The following is a 24,150-nucleotide window of genomic DNA, read 5'->3' on the forward strand; positions in this document are numbered from 1 at the left end:
GGGATTTTCGTGCATTAACTTGAATTCTCTTTTCTCTATAAAAGTAATAACTCCAAAATTGACTTCAAAATCCATAAGGTTAGCATCTCCAGCTACATACCATGGCTGACTACTTACCTTCAGTTATGCTGGAAATATCTCAGAGCCGTTAGGATCCCTTATCCTGTAAACTCTGAGAAGTCTATGGCCTAGTGGTTTCCAGAAATCACCAACAGATTTTTCTTTTTTGGCTAAATCTTCATAAGTTCGCCCAGAAACGTGATTCTCATGAGTCAATACGTGCTAAAAGATTTCCATACCTAGTATCTAAACATTGCCAAACTTAGTGTTATTCATGTAGTATTTCTTATCGTTTATGGAAAGGCAAAAATATGACCACAAAGATAAATACATACAAACACATTCATGTGCGCATAAAAGCATTCATTTCTCTACCAGGTACAATCTGTTTAACTATAAATATAAATAGTACACAAGGACCAGTTGTCTTCAGAGCATATGAAATGTTACCAGGTGGATTTTCCTTAGCTTATAGGACCCTTCTGGGAATCAAGGTTTCAATAGTCCTTTTATCAAAGATGGTAACACCCAATTGGGGCTGAGGAACCAAACAAAGCCCCTCTGTTACAAAAGACCTAGATCATTCTTCCAAATAAGTTGTGACACTAACAAACTTTGTATATCACTTTAAGCCTGTTTTACATTCTCTCACCTCTCCAGCCTTCTAAAGCAGCCTTGGCTTGAAACAGGGAGCATTTCAAACCTCGGGTGTGTCCGGGGTTGGATAACAGAACCAGTGTTCTGGATTTGCAGAGCGGGGCCTCTGACTTGGATTTTCCAGTGTTCTGGAAAGTTCATTTCCTTACACCCTAAAACTTAAAGTAGATATTTCCAAATCAGAATTTTTTATGGGTAAAGTGAATGTTTTTAAGAGAAACACACCTACATTTAGACTCTGAAACTGTACTATTTGGATATTAGGAAAGGAAATGCTTTCTACTACCCTTATATGACTTCAAATTTATCACCTTGGCCTTTAAGTTTCTGAATTGCCATTTCCATTATCATATTTAGCCTAGTCTATAAAATCAAATCAAAGCATTTTGACATATATACTCTTTTTTTATTGTAATTAGTAAAAGGGTTACATGATATTTGCCAGATAGAAGGTGCATTAATTCACATACATTGATACCCTTTCACATGTCTTGGTACCTATTTCCCTCCCCCCCACACCTCCCACCCGTCTTGGTTTTCTCCCCTTCCCTATCAAATTTCAAATATCCAAATACAAATAAATTCAATATATCAAATAACAAAGTGAGATACTATAACAATATGAGATAACCAAGGGACAGCAAAGGAGATGAGAGACAACATATATGCTCTGGTATGACAAATACCTGATGTGGTAGCTCCTATCTATTATATATACATATATATATATAAATGGTGTGTGTGTGTGTGTGTGTGTGTGTGTGTGTGGTGGGGAGGGGGGATTATAGGGCTTGAACTAGGCCTGGGCCTTGTCCCTGAGCTCTTCAGCTCAAGGCTACCACCCTACCCCTTGAGTCACTGTGCCACCTCTGATTTTCTAGTGGTTAATTGGAGATAAGAGCCTCACCAAATTTAGTGCCCAGGCTGGCTTTGGACTGCAATCCTCAGATCTCAGCCTCCTGAGTAACTAGGATTACAGGCGTGGTCTACCGTACCCAGCTGGGATCATTTCTTTATCAGCAGAGATGGACCCTGTTATAGGTCCTCCTGTAAGTGAGTAAGAAATTCCCTCGGTGTATAATCCCATTTTGACCTCTGACCCTTGCATGTGATCTTTCTTATACCTGAACTGGCTCTCCCCACTTGTTGATCAAAGAGTGCTAGGTAATTCTTAGTACTTATCTAAAATATCACTCTATGCATTCATTTCTAATTATGCTATAACAAAGTACCACAAATGTAGTTGGTTATAACAGGAAAACATTATGTTATGGATCTGGAGGTCACAGGGTCAAGCCTGTCTTTATAGACTGAACTGAAGGTATTGATAAGGCTATATTTCTTCCTGAAATGCTAGAGAAGAATCTGTTTCCTTGACCTTTTCCCATCTTCCAGACATCACACTTACTCCCAGATTCAGTGTCCCTTTTCCATTTTTCACAAGCAGCAGCAGCAGCACCTCAACTTCCTCTGACCATATTCTCTCTACTGTTAAGGGTCCAGTTAGGTCACACCACAAGTCAGCCTTCTCTCCATTAGGTCCTTAGCTTTAATCAAACCTGCAATGTAAGGCAACAGATTCTCAGACTTCAGGGCTTAAGTTACAGACATCTCGAGGGGACCTTTATTCTCCAAACTATAATCTCCCAAGTCTGATCCTATGCTCTGGCTCTTACTCTATGGATTGGAATTTATCATTTATGTCTGTCCATTTTCCATCTTAGGAATCTGACTTCTTCTAGGGAAAGAATCATTTCCTACCAATTCCACAGTATGTAATATTCCCATACAAGATCACTTAAACAGATAACTACCAAAGATGAAGCCAAACTATGAACAAAGAGAAAGTGAAGAAGCTAGGGACAAGGGCAAAGCTTTGGTAAGATAAAAGTACGTAATGAGCCAGGTGCCTGTGGCTCGTGCCTGTAATCCTAGCTACTCAGGAGGCGGAGATCTGAGGATCAAGGTTCAAAGCCAGCCCTGGCACTAAAGTCCATGACACTCATACCTCCAATTAACCACCAGAAAACTATAAGTAGCACTGTGACTCAAGTGGTGGAGTGCTAGTCTCGAGCTGAAGAGTTCAGGAACAGTGTCCAGGCCCAGAGTTCAAGCCCCACAATGGATAAGGGAAAAAAAAAAAGGAAAAAGCCGGCTATGGTTTCATTTTCCAATTCAGAAATGTCTGAAATTATTATCAATGACTAAAGAATGTTGACTGTTTAAATGCAGTGTATATACTTCAGAAAGGATGGAGGTTAGTCAAGAGATCAATGTAGTGAGCTAGACATGATGATACTTGCCCATCAACCCAGCACTGATGAGTGTCAGACAAGAGGATCACCCATTTAGGCCTGGGCCACCTAGACAGACCTGACATGACACACAAGAAAATGGCAGGGGGGAATGTAAGAGGAGATGCTAGCACTCACATGCTCCTCCTCACTGACTTTCCAGGACTTGGAGAGCTGCAGACTTCGGTTGGATCCAGAGTTGGACAGGCACAGATATGAGAGGAAGATCAGCTTTGCAGGGGTCCTGGATGAAAATGAAGACTCTAAAGATTCTCTCCACAGCAGCAGCCACACCATCAAGTCGGATACAGGTGTGGAGGAAAAGAAAGGTATAGAGTAGAAAGGATGGCTCCATGTATCAGGATTCTCATAGGATATTTGATCTGGGCTCTAAACCACAAAAAAAAGAATTGTGAAGTACTGACCCTCTTGGTGAGGTAGGAAACTATGCTAGTTAGAGATTATATTTTGCAGCAAGAGTGACACAGGTTCTAATTCTAGCTCAGCATTTCTCCCTGTCCTATTGATCTATGATGCCATTATTTTATTTGCCATTGGTAACTTATTTTTACCAATGAAAAGAAAAAAAACACACACTCCTAATTCATCTCTTACACAATACTTTCTTATTACTATGCTCAGATTTTCTTCTTGTAGGAGAACTTTCAGACTTCATTAGGTAGAGATTTTGTTGTTATTTTATTTTATTTTATTATTTTTACATCATATTTTAAATGCCAAGTTTAACAAACAAGTGTTCAAGGAGGGAATCTCTAATTACAATCACTGGGACTTAGTATTTAGAACTTAATTAAAATTAGGCTAAGGGTTTGTATGTCATAGAAACATATTAATTTAAGAAATAAAACATTATGTCTATAGAGTCATAGGTTTTTATGTCTATATAGTTATGTTCATATTTCCATTATCATGTCCATAGCTTTGCTCCCACCCCTCACCACTACTTCCATTCTTGGGGCCCGAAAGTACTGGGGCCCCATCTGTACCTGCTACTACTGCTGCTCTGAGTATTCAGGGGCTCAAGCAAAAGAAGATATCATGATGGTACCACCTGGATCTAGTGATTGCAGACAACATTGATTATACGACATTCTCAATTCCTAATGTGTTCACCTTTGGAATAGCTATGACATTAAAATGAGTTGCTGCTGTAACTCTGTGTGGCCTCATCTAAGGGACTCACATTTTAGGCTGTGGCTTTTTTCCTACAAATTGGGTTAACAGTGTTGACTAGGAATATTATTTGTTTAGTCAACACTAAGGATATGTTGTGCATTATTTGAATATCTAATGAATGTCTAGGAAAGTTATTATAGAAATTACTCATTCTAAGCCAGGCATGGTAGCTCACGCCTGTAATCCTAGCTACTCAGGAGGCTGAGATCTGAGGATCGTGGTTCAACGCCAGCCTGGCCAATACAAAGCCGAGAGACTCTTATTTCCAATTAATCACTAGAAAACAGGAAGTGGGGCTGTGGCTCAAGAGTAGGGTGGCAGCCTTAAACTGAAAAGCTCAGGGACAGCACCCAAGCCAGAGTTCAAGCCCCATTCCCCCCCCCAAACAAAAATTACTCATTCTGTTCTTTCTAATCTTTTTCGGAAATCTTCCCCTTCCCAATCTGGGTCCTTTTTAAATGGAAAAAAGGAAAAACTTGTAGATAAAAATCAATTCTGGTCATGTCAAAAATTGAGATAAGAAAACAAATATAAATGAGGTTTAATACCTTCTACACTGCAATGCTTAGATAATGCAATCCAAGTAAAACATAATATTAGTATCTTATGAATAGCAGAAGCATGATAATTTACTCTTGTCATTCTTAATTGTTTTTATACAATGAACATATATAAATTGGAACTTACATAGGGAATTCTAAATACAAACAAGTTTCAGAGTTTTCAATTGCTGTTCAAAAACTACTCTGAACCATTAACTTTACTATCTTATTTTTCTCCTTTTTTTTGCCAGTCCTAGGCCTTGAACTCAGGGGCTGGGCACTGTCCTTGGGCTTTCTTCAAGGTAGAGCTCTACCACTTGAGCCACAGCACCATTTTTGGCTTTTTGCTATGTGTATTGTACAGAGCAATCAAACCCGGGCCTTCATGCATGCATGGCAAGCACTCTACCACTAGGCTAAAGTCCTGGCCCTATTTTTCTACTTTTTAAAATTCTGTTGCTCTTCAATGCCTTTATAAAGCATTTTGTTAAAAATAGCATCTGTTCATTTGTTAAAGGAAACAAAGCTGATTTTATGCATTGAAGTATTTTCCAGTATCCTAGAGATAATGAATAAATACATTTGATTAGCATAATGAATAAGTAGTTTTCGAAGAATGGACCTATTACAGTATGTAAAATCTTATAAAGAATAGATAGACATTGGGGAGTCTGGGAATGTTCCCAGACCAGAATGCTGCCACACATTTTAAAGGTAAATAATCATTGTGGCCTATTAAACTCCTGGTAATCAGAGGCTGTGTTGTGAGGAGATAATGAACCAAATCACAAACCACCTCTGAGTACTGAAAAGTATCAAAGCCTGAGCAGATAGCTTACATCTATAACCTCAGCTCCTTGAGATAAGTACATCAGCAGGATTATGATTTGCAGCTAACCTGGAACAAGAGTTAGAAGAACCTATCCCAATAAATAAGTCTGATATGGCAGTGTTTGTCTGTCATCCCCACTACAAGGAAGGTATAGCTAGGAGAGGTGAAGTCTGAGACTGGGTTTAGGCAAAAGTTTAACACCCTATCTGAAAAAAAGATAAAGCATAGATCTTGAGTTCAATGCTTTAGAAAAGTATCCATCTTTAAACATTATTAAAGTATTCCATCATTTAAACATATCCCAAAGGTATTTTAATTAAGAAAAGGCAATCTTTTTATCCCATTCAAATTATTATGTTAATTATTGAATAAAACAGCTACCAAATACCAGGTATAACCTGGTATTGATTACCAAATACAAGTATAATTAAATCTGAGCAAAATAAATGTTATGCTGTTTTATAAAAAATAAATTGCACAGCAGTTGTGGTGGCTCACCCCTGTAATCCTAACTACTCAGAAGGCTGAGATCTGAGGATCAAGGTTCAAAACCAGACCAGACACAAAAGGACCTGAGACTCTTATTTCCAATTGCGATTAACCTCTAGAAAACATAAAGTGGGGCTTGGCTCAAGGGTGGGGTGGTAGCCTTGAGCTGAAGAACTCAGGGACAGTGCCCAGGCCAAGTTCAAGCCCCATGATCCCCATATAAATAAATAAATTGCATGATTAGTTTTTAGGTACTGCTAATTCAGTGCTTTTTTTCTCCTTATAGAATAGCTATTTGAACATATGTACATACATGCATATATGTATGGGATAGCACATATTATTCATATGTGTATTCATTCTTATGATTATTTGAATATTGTTTAGTGAACAAATACCAGATTAACCACGTGTAGTGGCACACATCTCTAATTGCAGCAATTGCGGAGATGGAGACGGGCAGAGGTTTCAGGGAAGAAACCCCATCTCAAAAATAAAAGATAATTATATTAAATAAATAAATAAAACAAAAATATATAGCCAAAAACTAATCCTATGCATAAAATGAGAATATAGTCACACAATTCCTTTAATCAGCAGACGGATCTGCCCAGATTCCCAAGTATCCCTTAATCATTTTGACAAGCTGATATCAACTATTCCGGCCAATGTGGCAATGCTGACGATGAAACCCTGCAAACGGGGATTTTTGCAACTTCTTAAAATTTTTCATGATTTCTATTTTGTTTTCTGAAGGTATGGAATTTGAGCTCTCAGCCGGTGTTTGCTAGGCAAACGCTGTATCATTTGCATCACACCTCCCACCCATTTGGTTTAGGTTGTTTTTCAAATCTTACTGTTTGCCATGGCCAGCCTGGAACAATGTTCTTACTACCCACAGGCTCCTCGCTGGAATGACAGGTGTGCATCATAACATCTGTTTTTTTGGTCTTTTGGCTTTTTTTAAAAAAATAAAATGTCAGCTCTTGAAATAAACAATATGCAGATAAATCTGAATTTACCAAAGAAAACTGCCATGGACTAATCCTTAGAACTAAAGCACATTCACTTAAAATCTCTAATTTCTATCGATTCATTTTACCCCTGTTCTGAAGATAAAGTAACACTAGTCTTCCAAAATACAGACACCAAGTCTAGGCTCACCATGCAAGAGCTACTGAGTGCCTAATATAGAACAGGAACTTTCACAGGTTCTCAGACTAGAGCAATGCACAAGAAAATGTTCCCATGTGCATTTTATTTTAGTTAAAGCAAAGAGTCATGGACAGTGAATTACATGAAATGTCAGTCTTTCAAGTGGAGATAAGTAATATGAAGAAAAACAAATTAGAATTGGAGTCCTGATCTGGAGTGGGAAGAGACATAGTCAGAGAAATCAGCATGGTGTGAAGGAGCCAAGGAGACCCAGGGCTCAGGGAAGCCCGTGTATTCCAGAGGCAATTTTGCATATAAGACTGTGTTGCAGAAATTATCTTGGAGCATTTAAAGGAGGACAGAGAGGGCAGTATGGTGACAACCAAGAAATAGATTTGACCACAGACGTGAAATGAGGTGTATTTGCAGTCAATGTAGTTAGATTATGGGGGTGGAAGAAAGTGGAGTGGTTTTAACTTCTGTTAGTCCAGTGAAGAGGTGACATTTGTAATTACAGAGCCAACCCTAATAATAGATCCAATGTGGGGTGAGAGAAAAAGGAAATTAAAAGATGTGCTGTCCAATTTAGATAATTTCATTTCCCTTTCATACTAGTTCTTGTCATGGAGCTAAAGGCTAAAATTCAATGCCATATAATTTTGCTGACATTTTCATGTAAAACCAAGTCTGTATTATAACTATTGTGTCTCTTGTAAATAACCAGCATGGTAATTTCTGATCTCTAATTTTTTTCATGGCTCTATCTCCAATTGTTCTTGGTATTAGAACAAATTCCCCAAATAAGATCTCTTTCAGATCCTATCAACTTCGGATCATTTTGCTATGTTTATAAGCAAAATCCCAGGCAATTTCTAAAACCAGCCAATATAAGTGCATGCCTCTGTCAAGGAGAAAATCTAGAAATTATCTCTTTAATCATTTTCTCTACTTCTTTTTGCGTATAGGCAAGAAATTGCTTAGCCATCATTTAAAATGGTAATGTTTTCTATTCCAAATATATTTCCAGATGGATCATAAAGTCTCAAGCCTTAAAATAATATTGAAAAAATATAGTTGGGTGAATTTTGTACTATAGTTAAAATGCAGCATTACAATGTATAGTTTATCACACCATGCTGTAAGAATTCCTTCCAGATGTGAAATTCTATCCAGATGATGGAGCTCAGGAAGCTTGTACCAACTGGGTAGTGATAATTTTAGCCTCTGTCAATCACAAAACCAAACTGAGATTAAACATATTGTTCCCCAGAAATTCTTCTAGGCTCCTTTATATGGCATTGAAAATACATTTTTAACTAACAATTTAAATAGTGGTGTAAGTTAAATCATAGTTCCTTATTACTCTCTTGTAGGTGAAACCTGAAATTTAAATGGCAACTTCTTGATCAGGATTTCAAAAAATATTAATAGTTTGACCTGAGTAATTAGTGAGGAATCTTGATATCTCTTTAGATGATAAACTTTTAAAACGTGCCCCTTCCTATTATTGGATTGTCAGCCCTGGAAACTCTTCTTATTCTGTTCTTATAAAGTTGATATTGACAACTCAAGAAAAATAAGGAAGGTATATATGTATGACATGGAAAATAAGGATGCTTTTTATTGTCCCCCCAAAAATTAGACTTCAAAACTGATTGTGTTCCTACACCCGTGACTGTTTCTTCCAGAACACTCAAAGCTGAATAAAGCACCATCTTCTTGGTCCATACAGACTATCAGGCTGACTCATCACTAGGTACATTAAGATGGAAGCAGCCCACACACTTGCTTACATGCAGCTCCCCAGGGAAAACAAGTCCCTTCCTGTCTTTTCTAGAGAGCAGGGCAGAACTCACTGCTGACTGCTGGAGAGAGAAATATCTCTCCATGTCTCTCATTTCTTCGTGAAGCATTTCAAAAGGAAAGGGTTTTTCTGGCAGCTTGCAGCATCCTATGTAAGTCCCATTTCACCAGGAAAGCCAACAGCAGATGAAGGGATGGTTGAGTGTCGGGGGTGCGGACAGGGCTATGGAATCTACTAAGAAAGTCAGCAGTAAGTGCACTAACAGACTTGATGGTGATGTGAGAGCACACTCATGCTTGTGAACCCTGGGCCAGAAGGAAATCAAGCTGTTCCCAGTGCCAAGAAAGGCACTGCACAAGCACCAAGTCCTTCCCCACGGGAACCCCAGCCTCTTGCCTGGCTCACCAGGCCTGGGGACTGGGCACTGGCGGAAGCTCCTGTCCAGAAATGCCTCTCCTCCAGGCGGATGGAGGATACCCCTCAGGGACAAATTGGGGAAAGAACTTGGATGTAACACTGGCTGGAAAAAACTAAGGGGGGGAAAGCCCTATTTTATTCTTTCAATACAGTTCCCAGCAGGAAGATCAGGATAGGAGGTTCCCGCCTGCTCCAGATTAAAGGAACCCGCAGTTTCCAGGTGAAGAAGGGGGGTTCCTTGTCCAGCATTCGCCGAGTCGGCAGCTTAAAGAGCAGCAAGTTATCACGGCAGGACTCAGAGTCTGAGGCTGAGGAGCTGCAGCTGTCCCAGAGCAGGGACACTGTCACTGACCTAGGTAACACAGAGGAGCGGGGCGTGCAGGGACGTGGGGGGTAGGAAGACAGGACCCAGGTCCTGAAGTCCGTTTCCTTACTCTCTGGAAGCTGGAGAGCAGAGCCATAGGTTAGACAGCTCTAGCCCACCGACAGCTACACTCCCCAGGCACCTGTTCAATTCTGACTGGGTCAGGAGGAGGACCTGACAATTCATCCTTTGAGCAAACTCTCTGGTGCTGCAGTTTCTAGGACCACACTCGGAGCAGCAGGGTCTAGAGTCTACAGCAGGGAAAGAAAACATCTGAATGACAGGACAGCTTTCGAAATTCATATGTCTGTTTTCCTATGTTTCTGATTGAGACATTCAAGTCAAGTAGAAAAACTCCCTTTGGACAGATATTGTAAAGGCTTATGGGACTTTCAGGTATCCTTTTGACAATAAGAACAAGTAAAATAACAGATGACATTTCAGACCTGACAGGGAAAGATCTGGAACAAGTTACCTCCCAGAATTATTCTCCATCCAGTCATCCAATGGGAAAAATTCTTACTTCTAACTTACCTAACTAGAAATGCTCTAAAGATAAATTCAGGATGGTGGTAAAAAAAAAAAAGTGTTAAACACATGAGAACAAGCTCTCTATACAGAGCACTAAAATGGTGGATTGTCTCTATATGATCTAAAGAGACTTCAAATCTAAAGAGACTGAAACATGTTCATACAGAATATGAGCCCTAATTCACATCTTAATAGACAAGAAGAAGAAGCGGGCTTTGCAGTCAGAACTCTAGTTGCCTAGCTTGAGCTATTAGGTAAAAGTTGAGGCTCATTCTCTTCAACATACAGTTTCTAGTTTGAAGTCAGCAAGAAGTGTGGATAAATGATCCATAGAGTTGAACAAAATAGAAGCTGAGTAGATCTAATTGAAGAAAGTTTAAAATAGGAAATGTTTCTACCTCCGCCCACTGTTGCTTTTGCAAATAGCTAATTTATGCATTAGTTAAAATTCAGCTTATGTTTCAGGGAGACAATAGGAGTTTTAAAACGTGACTTCTGTTGTTGCAGGGTTGAGACTAAAATGTTCTCATTAGTTTGGGAGAAAAGCTGTTACAATTGATTGTTTGATCTGATCAATTTATCCTGACCAGTGAGATCAAAGTTGCCAAGCTAAAGCCATTGCTTTGTTATTTAAAAGATCTTTAAAGCTTTGAAATTTGAGGGGAAAGCTTTGTGTAGCACACTAAGTGGTGAATTCCTTAAGACAGCTCTCCTCTGCTTGCCATAGACGGATAAAAGGGGTGCTCTATTGCTAAACGTTATGATCTTCAAGTTCCCTTAGTTTTTCCAAGGCACCCTCCCATCTCTGGGAAGCTGCCCTAGCAAAGCCTCGTGTTTACAGCCCAGTGGAGGCAGCAGCACATTGTGATGCCTACTTGTGATCCCCCAAAATACACCTGTAAGGTCTGAGCCACTTGAAATGGATTTCTGTACACCCATCCTTTAAATGGCTCATCTAAGCAATTCAGGAACTTGGCTCTGTGTTTTGCTCCTCTGCTCCCATCTCTTAGAATGGAAGCCATAACAGAGATCATCGATGTCTTTGAATCTGCCAAATAAGCTGGCAGTGAAAGGAACAGCTTTTACTAATATTCCTCTACTAAAGTCCTATGCCCTATAAATAATGGGCCAGGTAGTCTGCCCTGGGATTCAAAAGCATGGACAGCACAATACCAACATGCTCTCTGGGGAGATTGAACATTGAAACCTTTCTTGGTGTTTTCTTTTGAAGAAGGGAGTCCTTGGAGTGCAAGCGAGCCCAGCATTGAGCCCGAGGGAATGAGTAATGCCGGCACAGAGGAGAATTACCACAGGAACATGTCCTGGCTTCATGTAAGTAGGAATCTCAGACAGAGCCGTAACATCTGTTTCTCTTGGCATTGGGGAAGATTTGTGGATGGAGGACTAAGGCCATCAAACCAAAAGAAAATGTCAGATTAATATTTACTGGAAAATATTATATACATTTAAAAACATATATCCAAGTATATGCAAATTTATGTGTGTACGCGTGCATGGTGTGTGTGTGTGTGTGTGTGTGTGTGTGTGTGTGTGTGTGTGTAGGATTTTGCTTGGTTTTCCTGATTACTCAACAGTGCCATTAGCTGCTTTATCTTGGTTGTGAGAGGAACTTATTAACTTTCTATTGTCATATAGCAGATCACCACAAATATTTGCTGTAAATGACCTATATTTACTCAGAGTTTCTAAGGGTTGGGAGTCCTAGCACTGCACATTTGGGTCCTCTGCTTCAGGATCTTTCACAAGGCTACAGTAAAAGTAAAGTCCAGGACTATCATATTACCTATAGTCCTGAATGAGAAAGGATTTACTTCCAGAGTCACCTGCTTATTAGCAAAATTAGCAAGACCCTTTGGGTAGAAGATTTTAGCTCCTAGATAATTATTGGTCAGTCATCCCTCTTTTTTTTGCCAGTCCTGGGCTTGAGCTCAGGGCCTGAGCACTGTCCTTGGACTTTTCTCAAGGCTAGAGCTCTACCACTTGAGTCTCAGCACCATTTCCAGCTTTTTTCTATGTATATGGTACTGAGGAATCGAACCCGGGTCTTCATGCATGCTAGGCAAGCACTCTACCACTAGGCCAAACTCTGCAACATGGCAAATTGCTTTCATAAAGAGAGCAAGAGGTTAGCTAACAGCAGAAGTCAAAATCTTCTATAGTCTGGTCAGAGGAGGGCCGGCCATCACCTCAGAGTATTCTGTTGGTTAGAAGCAAGACACTAAATCAACTCATATTCTGGGGAAAGAGACTTCAGAAAAGCACTTAAATTGCCAGAAGATGCGGATCAGTGCTGATCTTAGAAATATACCTATGCAAGAGATATCATGAAGCTTACTTGGAAAGTTAACAGATTTCTAGGGCATTCAACCCAGAACTACTGAATCAGAATTTCCTGAGGAAAATCTAGTAACATATTTGCACATCTGCTTGGTTTGCTTGCTTTTTGATTAGTATTCATGGCATTTCTCTCAAACTGCCAGATTTGAGAATAATAAGGAATCTTCTAGTGCTTATGTGTATGTGTATGCTGCTTCATGGCAGGATAAAGAAGAATATAAGGAAATAAGCAGTGAGTCCTGCAAGAGCAGGTTATTCTGCTAAACCAGCATGTACATGTGTTAGACTTTATGGGGTATGGAATACTCTTCATGTAGTTTGACAGGATATAGTGTTGGTTGTTAATCTTTGTCTCAGAATAAACCAAACCCCTTGCTCCTAAGAAAATGAGTGCTTGTCCTGCCTGATTCAATTTACCCTTGGTCACTTGCTTTGTATTCTTCAACAAATATAACTCGTACTCCCTCATAGGTTAGCTGTCAATGAAGGAGTGAGTATCATGAAGAAAAAAAAAATCAAGAAGGTCATTTGATGAATATTTAACTAATGGTGGTTCTAAGTATGCTATTGCCATTTTAAGAGACTAAAGATTACAAACTCAGGATCTAGGAATATAGTTGACTTATGCTTAGCATGTGAATTGTCTTGGATTTAATCTGCAGAATTTAAAAAGTGTTACAAAACTCAAGGTCATCCTTCACCTTTATCTCAAAACAATCTTATAATTTCAATTGACTAAATGGGGAATTTTAGATGACAGTATTAGAGCTGGATGAATTATGAGACACAAGTTAGGATGTCCTGAAAGCCAGAGGAAAAAATATCAGATGACCAGAAATATACATGAAACTCTATGGTGGGGTTCAAGTTCTAATTCAAAGTTATTCATGAGAATGGAAGTTGCAGACAGAGCCTCAGGTTCCACCTAGGGTGCATTAGAGCTCTAGGCCTCCCACAGCTGTCAAAGGTCAGCCAGAACCTCTAAGATCAAATTTCTCACCAGTCTAACCTCTGCTGTCTGACTTCTATCACCACATAAGAGCTAAGAGCCAGGCAAGATGGTAGTTTGGACTATCCAATTGAAAGCACTTAGAAACTATAAACTCTAAAATACTTTGAGTGTCTGAAGATCTCTTAACCTTTTATTGTTTCAAAGTGACCCTTTTATCAAGTATTTTGGAGAGAGAGCAAAGGTCAAATGGACCAACTTGTAAGTCTGTTCTTTTGTGGGCTGTTAAATCTTGAAGGTTTCCAGACTCCACCAGGGAAGCAGACAGCCTAATGTTCTATCTTCTGTACCACATACATGTTCAGTTTGCCTGGATGTTTGGTGTCAGGTGAAGTCTCACACGTGTTTGTATTCTAGGTGATGATCTTGCTATGCAATCAACAAAGTTTCATCTGCACACACGTTGACTACTGCCATCCACACTGCTACCTGCACCACAGCCGCTCTTGTGCCCGCCTGGTCAGGGCCATTAAATTGCTCTATGGAGACAGTGTGGATTCCCTGCGGGAAAGCAATAATGCCAGTAATGTGGCTTTGAGGGGCAAGAAGCAGAAAGAGGTAAGTGAATGATTTCTGGATAATATTCCTGTGATAGGAAGCATAAGATCCCAGCCATCTTCTCTAGGAACAAAGTGTTATGCAACCGCAATAATATAAACCAGACTGCAGGTTTCACTTCTCAGCAGAGACAGAAGTGGGGAAAAAAAAAACAAAAAACAAAAAACGTGTCTGTATTCATGTTCATGGGTAAATGCATTTTTTCCCTAGATTGTCATGGACAAAATAGGAATACTAACAGGGAGTGATGAAAAGTAAGTTATTATGATAGGCAGAATAGTTTTCTTGGAACCTAGGAAGAGGTTAGAATGTGCAGGGCCATAAGCTTCTAGAAGCTGGAAAAGACAGGAAGAAAGAGTGTCCTGTGAGCCTGCAGAAGGAAGCCATCCAGCTAGTCTGTTTTACACTTCTGACCTCTGGAACTGTACATGAATCAACCTGAGGTTTGTGGTAGTTTGTTACAAAAAGCTGGTGTTAGGAAAGTGGAGGAGAAAGGACAGGCTGGACTCCATCTTTCACAGGCGAGGACTGTTTATTGAGCTGGAGCAGTGAGGGACACAGCCTTTGTGCAGGCTTGGAGATGTGTGTCTCAGCTGGGACAGAAGCTGTTTTTTGTTTTTGTTTTGTAATATATAGGGGGGTTACAGTTACATTCTCCAGATGGTACGTGCATTACTTCTCACACATTGATACCACTTCCCATGTTTTTGTCCCCAGTTCTCTCCCTGCTACTCCCTCCCAATCATTTTGTTTTCCAAATTCTCTTTCCTATTTCAAATAAACAAATAATTGTATACGCAATATGCCAGGTAACAAAGTCAGATACCAATATGAGATTAACCAAAGGGCAACAAAAGAGAAGAGAAATAACATAGTACATGTAGAACAACCATCACACAAGATAAAACTCTTGTTTCCATATCCTAGAGATCCTTTCATTTAGTCTCATCCTATATGACCTTATGTATCTAGGTTTTGCGTAATTGTAATCCTCTGCTAGTAGAGTCCTAGATGTGTACTAATTATTATAAATGAGGAAAACCATTGAGCCTGTCTTCCTTTGGGTCTGGCTTACTTTATTTAATCTGATTTTCTCCAAGTGTTTCCATTTCCTTACAAATGGGGCAATGTCATTCTTTCTTATGGCAGCATAAAATTCCATTGTGTATAAATACCACATCTTTTTTTTTTTTTTGCCAGTCCTGGGCTTGAGCTCAGGACCTGAGCACTGTCCTTGGACTTTCTCAAGGCTAGAGAGAACCTTGAGCTCTCTCTGATGTACTATCTACTATGCTAATGAAACACCGAGGAGCTAGGTTTTATGTAGTCTAAGCAAGGAAGCAGAGATTAATGCAAAAGCTAGTAGGTCAACAAAAAATGCAGAGCTTTTTGATTGAGCCCATGAAGGCATGTCTGCAGCCAGGCTTAGATAGATTGCCCTGATCGAGTCAGGCAGTCAGCACTTACCTTGGGTGGCTTCCTTGGTATCTGTATGCACCTGGGAAAACAGAGTGGGAGTCAATCCTTCATATTCCATCTTTGGATACACAGAAAGCAAAGGCCAAGAGGGGAGAGGCAAGTCCTTCTTAAAGGGTCTTCAAATACATGAAAAGAATGGGCTGAGAGGGGAGCATCATAGAGTTATGAGAATAAAGCAGATTCCTATCAGATAGTACAATTATGTATTATGAAACAAACAGCACAAGGTCTTATTGTCCACAGACAAAATAAGACCATCTAGGTCCATTCATATAAAAGAAAATTGGTGCCTTCAAGAAACCGGCACCTTTCATGCATTCGGTTTCCCTTTCTTGACAACTACCCTGAGCAGCTGAACTGGCAGAACAGGAAGACGTAATGAGGGCAGCTGCATTCCTACTAGGAAAGCCCTGAGCTACTCATCTGCCCCTCAGCAGGCATTAGCCAAGATGCTTGGCTCAATGCTGTGGGCTGCTTCTGTAGCTGTTTTCTTTTCCTTTTAAAATTTAATTTTATTGTCAGGGTGATGTTTAGAGGGGTCAGTTACATACTTAAGGCAGTGAGTACATTTTTTGTCAAACATTGTTACCCCCTCCCATGTTTTTCTCTCACTTTTCCTCCCCACCCCAAGACCCCCAAGTTGTCGAGTTCATTGTCTTGTGAGTATTGCTCTTACATTGGTTCACCCTTTGTCCTTTATCTCACCATTTTGTTGTTCCCGATCCCCTCCCTAATTCAGATAAATATATATGAATATATATATACACACATAGTACGAAAATCAAATACAGTGACAATAGGGGATAAATCATAGGGGAGAAAATAAAAGAAAAAGGAAATAAATTCATACAGTACATTAAAAACAAGAACCATAAAGAAAAATCTCTTGTTTCCATTTGTTCATTTTACTTAGCATCATTTTATATAGTCATATGTACATAGCTGTGGAACTATTATGATCCTCTACTAGGAAAATCCTAGACATATAATCATTATTACAAATGAAGGAAACAAAGTGGTTCTGTAGCTCAAGTGGTAGAGCTCTAGCTTCGAGAAAGCCCAAGGACAGTGCACAGTCCCTGAGTTCACGCCCCAGGACTGGTAAAAAAAAAAAATAGGAGAATCAATTATGAGCAATTGGTATTCCATTCCTGTTTGTTCTTTAATGGGTTATTCTGGCAGGATACATTTGTGGTAGCCTGTACATTTTGTAACCTATCTATCAACTTGTTCATTAATATTTCAGAGGTTCACTGTTCATTCTTCTACTTTATTTGAGGTAGTTCCAAACTTATGTGCCTTTTATATATGTGAATTATCATTCTATATGTACTTATTTCCTTCACTAAATAGCTTTATGTATTTTTTCTTTAGTGTTTATACCTAGTGTAATTCTATAATCTTAATAGCATACATGTTCAATAATGTTTAGTGAAAGTTGAAGATGTAGCTCAGTGGTAGAACACTTACTAGTTGGCACAAGGCCAAGGGTTCAATACCCAGCCCTCAATTAAAAAAAAATAACTTTTTTACTTTTAAGTCTAAGATCAAGAATAGTAGAAAATGGATAATGAAAACCCTCTCTTTTCCTTTCAGTTGCAAAGAAGCACAGGCTGAATGGCAAAATGCAGTCCCCGTCTCCCCAAAAAGATAGTGCAGTTTAGGTGAATTTTGGAAAGTCAATATAAATGTCCGGAGACCAACTAATTTCCTACAGAACTGATGTATTTTTCTAAAGATTCAGACATTATTATGAGGCTAAATCCAAACATTAAGTCTTCATTTTCGAGGCAAGAATGAAACATGTAACTGATAGCATACAAACATAATTGTATGCCAAATTTGCATGAAGCACTACATTTGTCCCTTTTAAGAAATACTACTCTGGTATTGAAATCTTAGGAAATTGTTTCCTTAGAGAGCCCGGTAGGCTGATGGAAGCTTTTCTAATTGATGAATTCCTCATTATCTCCACACTGATTCATCCCATGTATCTCTTTTTTTTATTTAATTCTTTACTATGACCTATGTGGTTGTGCAAAGGAGTTACAATTCCATAGGCCAGGCTATGAGTACATTGCTCATGTGTCACTGTTACCTCTTATTTCTTTTTTTTCTTTTTTTTAATATTTTTATTGTAATTAATAAAAAGGTTACATGATATTTGCCAGATAGAAAGTGCATTAATTCACATACATTGATACCCTTTCACATGTCTTGGTACCCATTACCCTCCCCCCTCCCCCCATTTTGGTTTTCCCCCTTCCCTATCCAATTTCAAATAACCAAATACAAATATATCCAATATATCAGATAACAAAATGAGATACTGTAACAATATGAGGTAACCAAGAGACAGCAAAAGAGATGAGAGATAACATAGTACATTAAGGACAACAATCATTCATTATATGGCTTTTGTTTCAATATCCTAGAGGTCCATTCAATTAGCTTCATACTATATGGCCTTATGTATCAAGCTTTTGCTCTATTGCAAATCTTTGCTATTAGAGCCCAAGGTTTCTACTGGTTATGATGAATGAGGGAAACCATTGAGCCTAGGTTCCTTTGAGTCTGACTTATTTCGCTTAATATAATTTTTTCTAAGTCTTTCCATTTCCTAACAAATGGGGCGATATCATTCTTTCTGACAGCAGCATAGAATTCCATTGTGTACAAATACCACATCTTGTGGATCCATTCATCAACTGAGGGACATCTAGGTTGGTTCCATATCTTTGCTATGGTGAATAATGCTGCAATGAACATTGATGTGCTAGTGGGTTTAGTATGCCCTAGTTTCTGGATGGTTGGGTAAATGCCAAGTAGTGGAATTGCTGGGTCATAGGGGAGTTCTATGTTTAGCCTTTTGAGGCACTCCATTTTCTCCCTCTCCTCCCTGCCCTCAAGTTACATAGTTCTTTATTTTTACATAATCTACATTGAATGTGACTATTTTTGCTCACCCTTTCTTCCTCCATTCCAAGACATACTTTTAATTTTAATTTTTAAATTTTATTTATACCTTGTCCTATTTGTTTACTTGTTTGTTATCCAAATCTCCTAAGGAGAGACAAGGACAGCAAGCATCATAAATGAATTGTTCTTCCAGTTTCTAGTGTATGCCTAATTCAATAACGTTCTTGAATTATTATTGATTAAATAAAAGTTTACCTGAAATAATTAACTAGCATTCCTCTGTAGTCAACAGTCTTTGCTAAATGGAACAGGAGGGCTTTCAAAGAACATAGCAGAATTTTATAAAGGCCAGTATAGAAAAAAATAGACAACTTCCAAGATTTTAATAGCAACACTATCCATGTTAGAGTTCCTCATCTCTGCTTCTTTCTACCTTGGTGTGAGCCTTTTCTTGTTTTATTTATTTTATACTTGGGCTAAATTCCCATGGTTTTATCATTTTTCTCATTCTAAAAATCACTAAAATGACTCAGACTCTGAGTCCTTCATGCCATGGGACATGAATTTGATGGAGTTCACTCCTCTGTTTGATCCAAACACAAGTGATAAATCCTTACCAAAAAAAAAATAGAAGGCAGGTTTTTGAATTTTAATCAATAGTAGTCAAGATGAGAATTCAAATCAACTCTTATGGATTCATCTAAATGTGTGTAGAAGAAAATGGCATTAGTCAAAGTTCTGTATCATCTCACAGTAACTATTCGTCAGTATCACCAAGAGATGTTGGGGCTCTGAAGTTGCCTCCTTATTTGAAGCTCCCATGGCAGAATCAACAAAAACATGAGATCTTCTTCTGTCCATTCTGGGTTTTTTTTCCCTAAGTAATTAGTTTTAGGTCTCCTTGTTCATTCTAGTTTATTGTATTATTTCAACCATTCATGTGTATCTCACACTCAAGTGAAATTCCTAACTTTTCAAAGAACCACTAATGGGTGCCATTGGAAATAGCTTTCTATTCTAGTCAATACCTAGATCCCTTTGACCCAGTTTTATATCAAGTTACCAAACAAAATGTGACTAATTGCAGCTTCTTTGGATTGTTCTAGTGGTCCATCTTGTGGAGTGCCCATCACACATGCCCCTTCCTCTGATGCCTAAGTTAAATCTGATGAGTTCACTTAAACATTGTGAGCAACCTACTGCTGTGATATGAGGGTTCTCCAATCCCCTTCTCTGCTTACTAAAATAGGCACTTTAATTGTCATAAAGCTACCCGAACATACCATACTTCCTCAGGAAATATCTCAAACTACTAAACAGCTGACATACAAGTTTGACTTATACCATCTGTTCCTAGCAGGCAGAGCTAAACACAGTTCTAACACAGGATAGCATAATTGCACATCCATTTTTCTCCTAAGCTGAGTATTTTTGTATAAACTATAGAAATAAGATTTCTATAATTTAATCAAGAAGCAATGTTCATCCATGATGCTGAAAGTCATGAAATGTCTAGCGAAAGTACAGAAAAATAACTGCAAAAATTGAGAGAATGAAATTCAAGTAATTGGGAAGACATAAAAACAAACTATAAAATCACAATGAAATAAATTGTTTAAACTTTCAACAGTAGTGTAAGTCCTATGCAGACCATTATCTCACTTTTGCTAAGTCACATAGAGAAGAAAAATAGACTAAAAGTAGAAAGAAGAGCACATATAACATTTTTAATTGTCTTTGCTCTCTCTAAAGAGCTACAGCCTACATTATATGGTGAACATACTGTATATTATTTTGGGAAGTTTTCAAACTATATGAAATGAGTATGTTGTTTATGTTGTACATTGCTTTTATGTTTACTAGAAAGTAGAAAATGAAAAGAATACAGTATTTTTCTCTTCAAGTGCTTTGTATTCCCATTTTTTTTCTTTTGAGAACACAGTAAACTGTAATATTTCCTTGATTCCCAATGGGTTCATTTAAAAAGTTTCTTCCATGCCCACCTCATAACTGTTGCATTGTCTAGTGTATTTTCCTTAATGTTTCAAAAGACTTCCTTTGGAACGTGAATGAGCTTTTAGATTTACCCTTCCTTTCAACACCGTCTCCTTCTATATCATTGAAGGTGAAGGTCTGTCCAAAAAGATCTAAGTAACTTCAGTTTCTTTCCATTGGCACAGAGAGAAAAAGTCTCATTGATATGGCCCTGGAAAAACAAAGGAGCTTTATTTTGTGCAGTTATTCTGTGCTTTGTTCTGTCCACAACCTTGAGTGTAAAATAAGGAAGAATCAGAATTTAAGATAAACAAAGGCTTGTCTCCATAGGGTCCTATCTTTCACCCTACTTTACTCCTCCCTCCATTCTGGAGCAGTACAGGAGTCAAAGGAAGGAATTCTCTCCCCCATGTTTATGCAGATGAGTCAAGCCTATTCTTGGACTCAGGTTGAGGACACCAGTTGAAAGAAAAATTGCAGCGTCCTAAAGATGAGTCATGTTTTGTTTTTCAGATGAAATCAATTTCCGGCTGAGACTCAGTTCTAGATGCTGATTGCTGTGCTCTTACTTCCTTGATAGCTACTGTCTTTGACCTGTTACATCTTTTTTTTAATTGTAATTAATAAAAGGGTTACATGATATTTGCCAGATAGAAGGTGCATTAATTCACATGCATTGATACCCTTTCACATGTCTTGGTACCGATTACCCTCCCCCCCCACCCCACCCCCTGGTCTTGGTTTTCCCCCCTTCCCTATCAAATTTCAAATAACCAAATACAAATAAATTCAATATATCAGATAACAAAGTCAGATACCAATATGAGATAACCAAGGGACAGCAAAGGAGATGAGAGACAACATAGTACATTAAAGACAACAGTCATTCGTTATATGGCTTTTGTTTCAATATCCTGGAGGTCCTTTCAATTAGCTTCATACTATATGGCCTTATGTATCAAGCTTTTGCTCTATTGCAGATCTCTGCTAGTAGAGCACAGGTTTCTACTGATTATGACAAATGAGGGAAACCATTGAGCCTAAGTTCCTTTGAGTCTGGCTTACTTCACTTAATAGGATTTTTTTCTAAGTCTTTCCATTTCCTAACAAATGGGGCGATGTCATTTTTTCTGACAGCAGCATAGAATTCCATTGTGTACAAATACCACAACTTGTTGCTCCACTCATCAACTGAGGGACATCTAGGTTGGTTCCATATCTTTGCTATGGTGAATAATGCTGCAATGAACATTGTTGTGCTAGTGGATTTAGTATGCCCTAGATTCTGGATGGTTGGGTAAATGCCAAGTAGTGGAATTGCTGGGTCATAGGGGAGTTCTATGTTTAGCCTTTTGAGGCACTGCCATACTGCTTTCCATAATGGTTGAATGAGTTTGCACTCCCACCAACAGTGTAGTAGTGATCCCTCCTGGCCACATCCCCTCCAGCATCTGTTATTATTCATTTTCCTGATCCTGGCCATTCTAACTGGAGTGAGGTGGAATCTTAGAGTTGTTTTGATTTGCATTTCTTTTATGACCAGAGATGTTGAGCATTTCTTCATGTGTCTATAGGCCATTTTTGTATCTTGTTCAGAGAAGACTCTCTTTAAGTCTTTGGCCCATTTTTAATGGGATGGTTGTTACTTCAACAAATCAGAGAAAGGCTGGAAAAGTGGGACTGCATTAAACTAGGGAGCTTTTGTATGGCAAAGGACATAGCTAGTAAATTAATTAGGAAGCCTACAGAGTGGGAGAAGATCTTCACCAACTAAACAACGGACAAAGGCCTCATATCTAAAATATATCAACAACTCAAAAAATTGAATCACTCCAAGACCTGTTACATCTTAACACTTTTGTTTGAAAATTTTTCTTTAGCCTATGACCAAAGGGTTTAACTTGTACTTTTGAGTCCTGTATTGCTTAGAGTAGATTTTAACTGACTTAATCCACTACGTTTACATATCTCTGACAAAAAATTATATATATATGTATATATATATGTATATGAAAGAACAACCTAAAAGAGAAAAGATGTGTTTAGGCTCAAGGCTTCAGCACATTCAGCCCAAGACAGGGTGGTCTACACATGTATATGCTGTCAGACCATCATGGGAGTGGAAACCTGTAGAGGAGGAGCTGTTCACTTCATGTGGGACAGGAAGTAGCAAGAGTAAGGCAGGGACAAGATACCAATGACTTATTTTCCCCAATTGGCATCACCTCCTGAAATTTCCAGAACCTCCCAAAATACTGCCACCAACTTCAGGCCAAGTATCCAACAAACACATCAACCCATCAGGGACACTGCCTGCTCAAATTGCAACATTTAACATTTTAATACACTCATGTTTCTCACCATTTGTAATACAATTATTCCTGAAGTGGAAATTGGGAGATCCTTGTCTTTTTCTTCTTTTGCTAAGAAGTCACAGATACTACGCCTCTCTGGATCTCTATTCCTGCAAGTGTAAAAGACAAGTTTGTTACTAATTTTTCTTTTCTAATCTTCTTTTACATTTCAAAATTCACTACCTTTCTCAGACTTTAAAAAGTGTGGACCCATAAGATTGCCTTAAATTATTCCTGCTGTGTGTGGTTTCTTTTTGTTTTTGTTTCTGATTTTGTTTAGGAAGATATAACATCCTTATGACCTAGCTCATCCTCTTTGCAGTGTTCGGATAAGTCATGCCTCAGGACACCTTCACTGAAGAAGAGAGTTTCCGAGGCCAACCTAGAAGGGAAAAAGGACTCTGGAATGTTGAAGTATATCAGGCTTCAGGTACGGCACTGGGATCATAAACCTTCCTAGAGCATTAACAGAGAAGAAGCTACAGATAGCCTAGTGTTGACAAAAGACCCAGCTGATTGGCTAGCTAAAGTGTTATCAAGTGTGCAAGGGAGAACAAATTCTTGTTGGAAAGGCAGTGGCCCTAGGGAGATGGGCTGTAGTCACCCCTGTCCCTCCTCTCAGACCTGTGAAGCTCACATCTGAAGATGACGATACCACTCATAGATTTGGGGGATGAGACAGTCTGGATTTTAATCCCAAATCTAGTGCTTTAGGACATGGGTAAGTTGTTTCATTTCTCTTAGACTTAGTCTCCTGTCTATAAAATGGGAAATTTTATAAAGCAGCCTTATCTCAATGGATTATGGCATGAATTAATTTTTTTTAAAAACCACATTTACCTTTTTACTAAGTGCATGACACATTGTTTCTGCATCCTAAGCTCTGAACCTTGGTACCTGCACCGAAGAAAAATAAAAATTAATGTTTTTCTGGAATGCATTTTAAATGACTACTTGGTGTGTGTGTGTGTGTGTGTGTGTGTGTGTGTGTGTGTGTGTGTGCATGCACGCACATGCGTGCACTAATACTGGAATGCTGGTACTTGAAGTGATTCAACTCAGGGCCTGGGCACTTGAACTCAGGGCATGGGCATTTTCCTTGAGCTCTTTCATTCAAGGCTAGTGCTTTCCCATTT

At 38.7% G+C, this 24,150-nt stretch overlaps 1 protein-coding gene across 6 annotated transcripts in view; it reads left to right on the plus strand.

The window, feature by feature from the left end:
• The window catches only part of Unc80 (unc-80 subunit of NALCN channel complex), a 185,179-nt gene that overhangs the window by 76,734 nt on the left and 84,295 nt on the right, over nt 1–24,150 (plus strand). For 4 of the 6 annotated variants that reach the window (XM_090354730.1, XM_090354731.1, XM_090354732.1 and 1 more), the window contains exons 26-30: nt 3,175–3,340; nt 9,600–9,803; nt 11,574–11,674; nt 14,067–14,267; nt 23,337–23,444. In XM_090354730.1, the coding sequence (XP_090210856.1) occupies nt 3,175–3,340; nt 9,600–9,803; nt 11,574–11,674; nt 14,067–14,267; nt 23,337–23,444 (780 nt within the window). The remainder of the gene's footprint in view (nt 1–3,174; nt 3,341–9,599; nt 9,804–11,573; nt 11,675–14,066; nt 14,268–23,336; nt 23,445–24,150) is intronic. The other 2 variants (XM_090354734.1, XM_090354735.1) reach the window with 1 other exon arrangement.

The sequence above is a fragment of the Megascapheus bottae genome, chromosome 21 (assembly GCF_031878675.1).
Source record: "Megascapheus bottae isolate mThoBot1 chromosome 21, mThoBot2.hap1, whole genome shotgun sequence".
NCBI lineage: Eukaryota > Metazoa > Chordata > Mammalia > Rodentia > Geomyidae > Megascapheus > Megascapheus bottae.